Source organism: Perca flavescens, chromosome 16, assembly GCF_004354835.1.
Source record: "Perca flavescens isolate YP-PL-M2 chromosome 16, PFLA_1.0, whole genome shotgun sequence".
Taxonomy (NCBI): domain Eukaryota; kingdom Metazoa; phylum Chordata; class Actinopteri; order Perciformes; family Percidae; genus Perca; species Perca flavescens.
Window position 1 is genome coordinate 14,953,466 of NC_041346.1, and position 10,603 is coordinate 14,964,068.

General features: G+C 42.0%; 1 protein-coding gene and 1 long non-coding RNA gene across 2 annotated transcripts in view; one reads left to right on the forward strand and one right to left on the reverse strand.

Moving 5' to 3' along the window:
* LOC114571146 (transmembrane protein 132C) overlaps positions 1-1,697 on the reverse strand; it is a 38,208-nt gene extending 36,511 nt beyond the window's left edge. The window contains exon 1 of the mRNA XM_028601971.1: positions 1,136-1,697. Within this exon, the coding sequence (XP_028457772.1) occupies positions 1,136-1,205 (70 nt within the window). The 5' untranslated portion in view covers positions 1,206-1,697. The remainder of the gene's footprint in view (positions 1-1,135) is intronic.
* On the forward strand, positions 1,362-10,256 carry LOC114571147 (uncharacterized). Its single transcript, XR_003694618.1, has 3 exons — positions 1,362-2,087; positions 7,957-8,041; positions 8,137-10,256. It is a non-coding gene; the product is annotated as an uncharacterized LOC114571147 (long non-coding RNA).
* Positions 10,257-10,603: the final 347 nt, after the last annotated feature.

The window sequence follows — 10,603 nt, forward strand, 5'->3', positions numbered from 1 at the left end:
ACTCATATTGCGAGTAATAAATGTTCTGTGAAACGAACATTAAAAGTAAAGTGTAGATGGATTTGTGTGTAAAATGAATGCGATAACATCACAGTAGTTTTAGTTGCAGCCTCTGATCTGAGGCTCTTTTAATTAGTCCACTGCTGATATACACAGCTGTACATCAGTGAATATGTTATTTATTGATCAGATATTAATTTGATGAGTCCTGGCTGGATCCAATAAGTATCCTGACTTGTGACATTAGAGGAACTATTTGAAATATTTAAATTAAACTATTATAAATGTTAGTTCAATCTCTGGACTGGACTGAAAGATAAGGCTGCCATGCATATTCATCAATCCCAATGCAGAGGAGATATCAAAGGCTGAACTCTATCACTTAGAAATGCATTAATAGCACAGCTGCACCGCTGAATCCTGCACGAGCAAAAATACAGCAGTCCCACATATGTATGATGATGAAAAATGCACGCGCAGATATCGTGCAGATATAAACCCAAGCAATCTCCCGGAGCAGTCTTTCGCATGATATCGGTATCACAGAGAGACAGGCGGCTTACTGTGACTTCATAGCTCCCAATGCAGGTTATCTTTAAACAACCAGAGAAACAGCTGTGCAACCACGGCTTCAGGCCTCTATAATCCCACAGATGAATGCGACCGGATGCACACTGGAGAGCATGCTGTCACTTTAATTTAGACAGGGACAATGAAATGGACAGAGAGCATGGGCAGTACAGTAACCACAAAAACGCAAAAATAGGAAAACACAACCCTACAGCCTTATAAAGCTGGTCACCTGAACACATCATTGCAACTAAATCTCCTTCTCATAAACCTCCTCCTCATTATGCATACATTACAAAGGAAACAGCTGCATACTGTCCTATTCTGTTCATATGTGAGATTACACCAGGGAGGCAATAAAGCAAATCTTGTTAATCCAATGGGTGTGTGTTTACATCATCAAAGCAAGAGCAAATACTCATTTCATCTTAATTAATGGAGCCTTCAGGCTACTTCCAACCCATTTATTTTTATATATGTGAGGACATTCCTGTGGGTCTGCTCAAACATACACACACACGAATAACATCAGAAAGAGTTCATTAAAAGCAGTCATAAACCTCACCTTTAGCAGCTGTAAGAACAGCCACTGCGACGACTGGGAACAATGAACGGAGGGGAAGGTTGAGCATCATTTCAGCAAAGTTTCAGCAGGTTCTGCTGCGCTGCGCCCTCCGGTGCGCACCTAAAGGTGAGCTTTGGTGACTTGTCTGCAGTCGGTTGAAAGAAAGCAGCCGGAAGCAAATCACTACATTGTCTGATGTCCGGTTAAGTTAAGCTACCTCCTCAGACTGTACAGGATCAAGTGAAAAAAAGAATGTTGGTTTACTTCCTTATCCACATAAAGCTTCGTCTTGTTGCATCTGGAATAGTTCTGAAATGTGTCCTTTTGGTTCATCTGTATGACGAGGGGGATGTTTTCCTCCGGGAACACACGGCTCGAGCTGGCACGGCAGGACAGCAACAGGCACGGATATTCCCATGATAGAAATCAGTCAACATGTGCAGTCTGTCAGATTAACAGGACCCACGTGGGCAATCGCCGGTAGGGGAAGAGCTGCGAGCAAATTAAATGCACATGAGGTCAAAGGGATCAGTGGTTTCTCCACGAGTTATGTTAATGTTGATTTAACAAATTAGAGGACGTGACTCTGGGCTGAAGGTCGACTTTATATGCAGGAACACATCATGATTCTTATTATTATCTTATTATTATTATTATTAGACCTTATAGGAACATAAAAGTTCCCATTGACATTTATGCACTTTTACTACTAACTTGATTTAAAGTTCTTTTAAGAAATTCCTAGATGTTATTACACTCAGAAGGTCTTCTAATCGCGAATTTCTGAGGGGTTAAAAAAAAGTTTAGTGTAGGTTTTGCCAGCAGCTGTCAGCTGCATATTCTCAGTCCACAGCATCACATGGGATCATACTGCGTAGGATGGAGCAGATGGATGCAGGCACTTTAGCTAAAGCCTCGTGGTGTCACAGCACACTATACATTTGGCCACATGGTAAGGATCAGCAAACACTCATGCAAACTCCACTTTAGTCCTGTATGAGTTCTGCTGAACTACATGTTAAGTTGTTTTTTAACAATGTAAGACAACCTCACATATGTGTGGGGTTCACACTTCAAATAAAGTAGAAATACTTTTTTTCTGTGCTACATCAGGCCTTCAGGCCAAATTTAATTTCTTAACACTCTGGTTAATTTTTTTTTTTTTTATATGTATCACTTTATCTGCATTGACCTAAAATTCCATACACTTATAATAACGAGGTACACTGAGCATCAGTGCGAATTCAAAGCCGGAAGTGAAATAGCGTGGTGTCTTGTTGCCATGTGCTTAGTTTATTTCCTCGATATTCCACTTCCGTGATTGCTCCGGTGCCGTAGGAAATTCCGCCAGATGCATGTCTTTTTGCCGCTTTCTTTGTGTTGGAATTTTAAACTCCGGTGGATTTATGAGGACTATGGTTAACTGCTCCTCAGATCTCTGCAGGGTAAATTGAGACAGCTAGCTGGACTATCTGTCCAATCTGAGTTTTCTCACGCACAACTAAAACGACTTTTGAAAGTACACGTTCCACCAAAACAAGTTCCTTCACGAGTCATGTGCTGCATAGCGCCGCCCCTGACAATTGTGATTGGGTTAAAGAAATGCCAATAAACTGGACTAAGTTTTTCTCCCATCCCGGAATGCTGTGTGGACTCGCCAGACCCTCCTACGCAGCGCTGTGGGGGATGGTCTGGCAAAGCGAAACTACCATGGGTCCTACAACCTGGGAGATGAGTAGTTTTGTGTCTAAGGAGGGGTTGTCCAGTTTAAGCACGGTGACATCCATTCTGCATGGAGACATCAGTGCTGACATCAGGTATACATTAAAGGACACCTTAATGAGCTTGGTCAGACTAGTCTTTACTTCTCCACTCCCCAACATCCCACTAAATACCTGTTCACTGAAACAAATGTGCTTTACTGGCAGAATATGGCTGCCAACTAAACCCACTGTGCCCACTGCCTGAATGCCTGTTTTATGGAAAGGTGGCGCCAGTGCCAAGGTTACTCTCCTGACAGCAGAGGCTGATATGTGCCTCAGAGAGATATTTAGGGATCTCCAAATGCCAATAACACTTTGAAACAACTAATGGAGTCTGTATTATCTCAGGAGAGGAACTTGATTGTATTGTACACATTGCTGTAGTGTTTACAATGCAGGGTTAGTACATGCATTGCATTTTGAAGCCACTAAGCTTTAATTCGAGCAGTTTGTCTGTGGTTTTTGGCTGGATGTGATTATTAAAGCTGTCAGTGGCAGAGGCCACCGACTATTGAGTCTGGGAACGTCTCCAGATCTCAGTTGTTGTTCCAGACATGCAACCTGCTGCTGGTGCTATTAAAGATGACAGAGAGGTGGTCCGATGCATCATGTGTGACTCCAATACTCGATATTAAGCACCTGCCAGGTGGCTCAAATGTATTTGGAGGCCATTTTAAATGTGAGAAACTGGTCAAGAAGAAGTAAATCGATGTAGATGTGTACATTGCAACATTTTAACAGGAAGCTGTGCTTCATTAAGAAGTTGAAATATTTAGATAGTAGGAGAAATGACCTCAGTGACAACTGGTTGGAGCCAGAACTTAGTCAAGAATTCAGGAAATAGAACATTGACTCTATTTTAGCCACTTTCTTCCAGACGATCTCAACAACTAGGCCTATTGGATGGCTTGCCATGAAATATGGTGCAGATGTTCATGTCCCCCTCAGGATGAATTGTAATCACTTAGGTGATCCCTTTACTTTTCCTCTAGCACAATAATCAGGTCAAATTTTCAATTGTCTAATAATTTGATATATGACCAAATACCTAAGCTAATTGCATTCCCATCATCAGCAGCTATATGTGTGTTTAGTGCTAATTAGCAAATGTTAGCATGCTAACACACTAAACTAAGATGGTGAACACTGTAGCATCAGTTCCCTGTTCTAAGCTGACAGGAGTGGCACCCGATGTGATCTTCTACTGCTGTAGCCCATGTGCTCTGGTTCGACATGTTGTGTCTTGTTTGTTAAGGGATGCTCTTCTGCGTCCCTCGGCTGTAACGAGTGGTTATTTGAGTTACTGTTCATATCAATTCAATTCAATTCAATTTTATTTATAGTATCAAATGATAACATAGGTTATCTCGAGACACTACAAAGCCCCAACAATTCCAACAATTACAGTAATTCCCTCAAGAGCAAGCAGTGCGACAGTGGCGAGGAAAAACTCCCTCTTGGGAAGAAACCTCGGACAGACCCAGGCTCTTGGTAGGCGGTGTCTGACGGACCGGTTGGGGGTGTGATGAACAGTGGCAATAGTAGTCACATTAATAATGGAACAGTGACTGGATGTAGCGGGAAGCTGCAGGGTTCAGCAGGAAGCAGCAGGGTTCAGCAGGACGCAGCAGGGTTCAGCAGGACGCAGCATGACATTGCAGGGCACCGCTGAGCTTGGCAGGGAGTGCAGCAGGACCACGGCGACAGCTGGAACCAGGATCTTGGTGCCAACGTTCTCCAATACGCTGGGGGAAAAAACATAAGGACTCCGGGGAGTAAACTCCCCAGAAGCTAGGATTAGTAACAAGCATTTCTGGGACGGGATACACACAAATGGTAATACAAAGGGAGAGGAGAGAGCAGCTCAGTGTGTCAAAGGAAGGAAGTCCCCCGGCAGTCTAGAACTATAACAGCGTAACTATAACAGCGTAACTAAGAGAGACAGGTCATAAGGAGAGGTAGCTTTTTCGGGCTTAGAACTCTCCCCCTGCCGGATTGGGCTTGGCTGGCCTGCCTCCCTCTATTGTTATGTATTATTAATCTAACAATTATGAAGAGAAGCAGGTGGGCCAGTTAGGTGAACACTGCAACTCCTCACTCCCTAACTATAAGCTTTATCAAATAGAAGAGTTTTAAGTTCATTCTTGAAAGCGATTACAGTTTCTGCCCCCCGAACCCAGATCGGGAGCTGGTTCCATAGGAGAGGAGCCTGATAACTGAAGGCTCTGGCTCCCATTCTACTTTTAGAGACTCTAGGTACCACCAGTAACTCTGCATTCTGGGAGCGCAGTGCTCTAGTGGGACAATAGGGTATTAGGAGCTCTTCTAGATATGATGGTGCTAGACCATTTAGAGCTTTGTAGGTCAAGAGAAGGATTTTAAACTCAATCCTGGATTCAACAGGAAGCCAGTGCAGAGAAGCTAATACAGGAGAAATATGATCTCTTCTCTTAGTTCTTGTGAGAACACGTGCTGCAGCATTCTGGATCAGCTGGAGAGTCTTAAGGGACTTATTTGAGCAACCTGACAGTAGGGAATTACAATAGTCCAGCCTGGACGTAACAAATGCATGGACTAGTTTTTCAGCGTCGTTTTGAGACAGGATATTCCTAATTTTGGCAATGTTACAAAGATGAAAAAAGGCTGTTCTTGAGGTTTGTTTTAGATTGGCATTAAAGGATATATCCTGATCAAAAATAACTCCTAAATTTCTGACAGTAGTGCTGGAGGCCAGGGCAATACCATCCAGAGTAGCTATGTCTTTAGATAATGAGGTTCTGAGGTGTTTAGGTCCCAGTACAATAACTTCAGTTTTGTTAGGGTTTAACATCAGAAAATTATAGGTCATCCAGGATTTTATATCTTTTAATGCATGCTTGAAATTTAGCTAGCTGACTGGTTTCGTCTGATTTGATTGACAAGTATAATTGGGTGTCATCCGCATAACAGTGAAAGTTAATTGAGTGTTTCCTAATAATATTGCCTAGAGGAAGCATATATAAGGAGAATAGAATTGGTCCAAGCACTGAGCCTTGAGGAACCCCATGGCTAACTTTAGTGTACTTGGAGGATTTATCATTAACATTAACAAATTGAGATTTAGAGCAATTCCTTTAATGCCAACCAAGTGTTCCAATCTCTGTAACAGGATTGAATGGTCAATAGTGTCAAATGCAGCACTAAGATCTAGTAAAACAAGAATGGAGACAAGTCCTTTGTCTGCAGCAGTTAAAAGGTCGTTAGTAATTTTCACCAGTGCCGTCTCTGTGCTATGATGCTTTCTAAATCCTGATTGAAAGTCATCAAATAAACTATTGCTATGTAGAAAATCACATAACTGATTAGCAACCACCTTCTCAAGGATCTTGGATAGAAAGGGAAGGTTAGATATAGGTCTATAGTTTGCTAAGACCTCAGGATTGAGGGTGGGTTTTTTCAGAAGAGGTTTTATCACAGCTACTTTAAATGACTGCGGTACATAACCTGTTAATAAGGACATATTGATCATATCTAGTAAGGAAGTGTTTACCACGGGTAACGCTTCTTTGAGTAGTCTCGTTGGGATGGGGTCTAAGAGACAGGTAGATGGCTTAGCTGAGGATATCTTTAACATTAATTGTTGAAGGTCTATAGGATAAAAGCAGTGTAAGTATATGTCGAGACTAGTCGTTATTTCTAGCGACTCTGCGTTTAAAGGAGAACCGTTAGAAGTTGAGGGCAAAAGGTGACGGATTTTATCTCTAATTGTTGTAATTTTATCATTAAGAAGCTCATGAAGTCACCACTACTCAGAGCTAGAGGAATAGATGGCTCAGTAGAGCTGTGGCTATCTGTCAGCCTGGCTACAGTGCTGAAAAGAAACCTTGGGTTGTTCTTGTTTTCTTCTATTAGTGATGAGTAATAGTCTGATCTGGCCTTTCTTAGGGTCTTCCTATAGGTTTTGAGACTTTCTTGCCAATCCAAACGGGATTCTTCCACTTTTGTGGAACGCCACTTACATTCGAGGTTTCGCGAGATTTGTTTTAATTTGCGAGTTTGGGAGTTATACCAAGGTGCTAATTTCCTTTGCTTCATTATCTTCTTTTTAAGGGGAGCAATGGAGTCTAAGGTCGTCCGTAGGCAAGTCGTAGCACCGTCTACAAATGTATCAATTTGAGAGGGACTGAGGTTAACATAGAGGTCCTCTGTTATGTTAAGGCATGACATAGAGTCGAATGCTGTTGGAATGTCTTCTTTAAATTTAGCTATAGCACTGTCAGATAGGCATCTGGTGTAGAAGCTTTTATCTAATTTAATATAGTCAGGTAGTAAGAATTCGAAAGTGATTAAAGAATGATCTGATAATACCGAATTCTGCGGAAATATTATTAAATCCTCAATTTCAATACCATATGCCAGCACAAGGTCGAGGGTGTGGTTAAAACAGTGCGTCGCCTTGTGCACACTCTGACTGAAACCGATTGAATCCAGTAATGAGTTGAAAGCAGTACTAAGGCTATCATTGTCAACGTCCACATGGATATTAAAATCACCTACAATAAGTATTTGGTCTGATTTAAGGACTAAACATGATAAAAACTCTGAGAATTCAGATAAAAATTCAGAATACGGACCTGGTGCCCTGTAAATAACAACAAATATAATTGGCTGTAATGTTTTCCATTTTGGATGTTGAAGATTAAGAACAAGACTTTCAAAGGAGTTATAATTTAATTTAGGTTTAGGAGTAATTAACAGGCTTGCATCAAAGATGGCTGCAACTCCCCCTCCTCGGCCTGAGCCTCTAGGAATTTGAGTTCACTTAAATCATCTTTCTTCCCCATCCTGATGCTTGGTTTGAACGTCAACAGATCGTCTTGACCATGTCTACATATATCTGGAAGTTGGCATCCAGCTGATGTGTGACCTGACCTCTTCGGTGCACACTGGGGTCATCATATGATTAGTAGATCTATTAAACTTTACTGACAGTAATTCCAGCTCACTAATGGATATTGAACTACAGCAATGTTCCATCTTAATAATCCTATTGTCTTAACTTTCATCAATCCGTCAAAGGATTGGATCAACTCATCTCCGTGTCATCCTGCTGATCCTGCATCCGATGGGAGGGGGGAACATGAACAGAATAATCACAGAAAAGGTGGTTGATTGACAATTGAAACCATGAGCATTTATAAAGATCTGTGATTGTAAATCATTGCAAACTGCTTCTGTGTTCTCTACTCTGATCTACAGGAAGTGCTGGATTCCAGTCTCTTAACATAAAGCTGCCATTACACCTGTGGGCCAAAACTTAGCACTACGGCCTGCCAGGGGGCAGCCAGCCAGGCAGTCTTTTCAACACTCATGGTGCTCAAGCTCTAAGGGTTCTTCAGCCAAGTTGTGCCCTTTGAGCGTCTCCCATGCCGAGCAGTCTCACCCGAAGATGAATCACCAAGGCGATGCCTGTGTCCCTGGCTTCTTCTCTTCGCTGACGTCGGCCAACATTCTTCCGCTGAAGACGAATGAATGCTCTTCTCAGAGCACGGGCGCCATAAACATCAGTTTTCCATCCTGGCAGGATGTCTCAAATGAGTTACCGGCCAGGTGGTATATCCTCCCATGGGCAGCCTGCCCTCAGAGCGCCGTGAGGGACAGGTGAGAGGCTTGCCTCAAACCACCCGCTGGGATGTTGGAATGGATGGACACACGTGTGAATTACTCAGTTTGATCTAGCTTTTTTTATTAAGAAATAGCTGAAAAAAATTAATGTTAAACTTACTGTACACAACTCCAGGTCATATCCCAGCACCATGTTTGTAAGTATAATTAGTATGAGTATGTTTCATATTACGGCGATAAATTCACCTGCGTTCAATCATATTGCCACAAACTAACTGGCAGAAAATGAACCTGGGGACTGGTTGGTAATCCAGCGTGGGAGCACTAGTTGGACTATGGTATGATGAAGCTGACATGCTTGATGTATACATTAAGGTTAAAGATAAGAGAATACATACACAATGTTAACAAAGTAGGGGGAAAAGGGTGGTAAATAGAGGTCCAAAGGTAAGTTGTGCCCCGGGGACGTCAAGCTGATTGATTCGGCCCTGTATGGATCCGTAGAAGGATATATAAGATATTTAATGAAAGCAGAGAGTTATTATATGCAAGGCAATGGATGTGCATGCTCCCTTAACTTCTTTACTATACACCTACTGAATGGGCCTAGAGAAGTTTTAAAAAGTGTTCCCAGAGACTTCAAAAGAAATCTCCAACTCGTCTCTCGGTATATCAAAGTCAAATTAAAATATTTTACCTGCGAGATCCCTGCTGTGATGTTGGGGCAGAAGGGTCAAATGGATGTTGAGTGTTTAACTGCCACTCTGAGGTTTTGTGAAATATTCAGAAAGGCCAGCGGAAGACGGATGTCTCCTTATGCCCCCCTCTGGTGGCGTGGCAGGCAGGACGAAAGCGAGTGATAGAGAGGTTACAACTGGCAAGAATTTTAAAACATCCATTGGCCCTCAGGGACTCTGCAGACTTACAGCTCAATATAGATGCATTGGATAGCGAGGGGAAAATAAGGGCAAGAGCGAGCGGAAGAGGAGAGGAGGTGGTGGATAGGGGAGGAAAAAAAAAGGAAGGGAGGGGAGTGAGAGAGGGAGAGGAGACGAGAGGAACAACAGGGAGAGAGGAGAGTATAGGGCAAATATATTAGAAGCAACAAAACAAATATTCATTGATTTACAAATTCAATCTCCTTTCTCTCTCGACTCCCGAGCACAATGGGTGTTTTAGCGTAACCCCGCTGAAACACTGCAGTCTTTGAGCTTCTCTCTGGTTTAAATCAGCATTCAAATTAAGCAAATGGTAAAAACAAATATGCATGTAGAGAAGGGTATAAAAACGGAGAAGCAGGCTGAAAGACGTTTTCTCAAGTTCAGCCCTACGTACTTTTTATGATGTGTCTGTGCGCCTGGTGTGACTGTGTTGAACTGTGATCAGCAAATGTTAAATCAGGCAATTAAATATGATGGGACACAGGTTTGTCACTTTCTACATTACATCCCTCATTGTGAAACGGAAGTCCTCACAATCAGAGTCTGTCACTGCCCAACTGGAAAGCACTGCTGCCCTCCTGAGGATTGTAGTGTAACAGCATTAAATTGTGACCGGTCAGGCAAGTGAAATGGGAGGGAAAAAAAGAATGGTACGGTATTTTTGGCTGTTGTTTTGATGGTTATTTGTTTTTCTGCATTTTTGATTTGAAGCAATAATTCACCCACAACGCTGACTTCAATTCTGCTCGCCTCTCATTTGAATGTTACCTGCCTTCATGTAAATGTAGCCTATATACAACCTTTACCTCTCTGTAATGGACTGTAGTGAGAGAAATAATGATGATGATGAAGTTATGAATAGTTAGATGTGTTATTTCTTATTTCAAACTTATGAAATGACATACATGAATCACGTCTGAGCATCTTTGTTGGATCTCTGAGAACTTTGAGTCTCTAATTGTTCAAATGTGATTTAAGACTCAGCCTTGTCAGGCTCTTCCAGTCCGAAAATAGTCATGGATGAGAGGCAACATCTGTTATACCCAGATCTCATTTAACAGCACTTCACTAATTCCCTCCTCTTCTTGTTGCATTGATGAAATTGAAGTCCTCTAAAATCTAAAATTGTGCTGAGAATATTACATTTAGATAAAAATGCT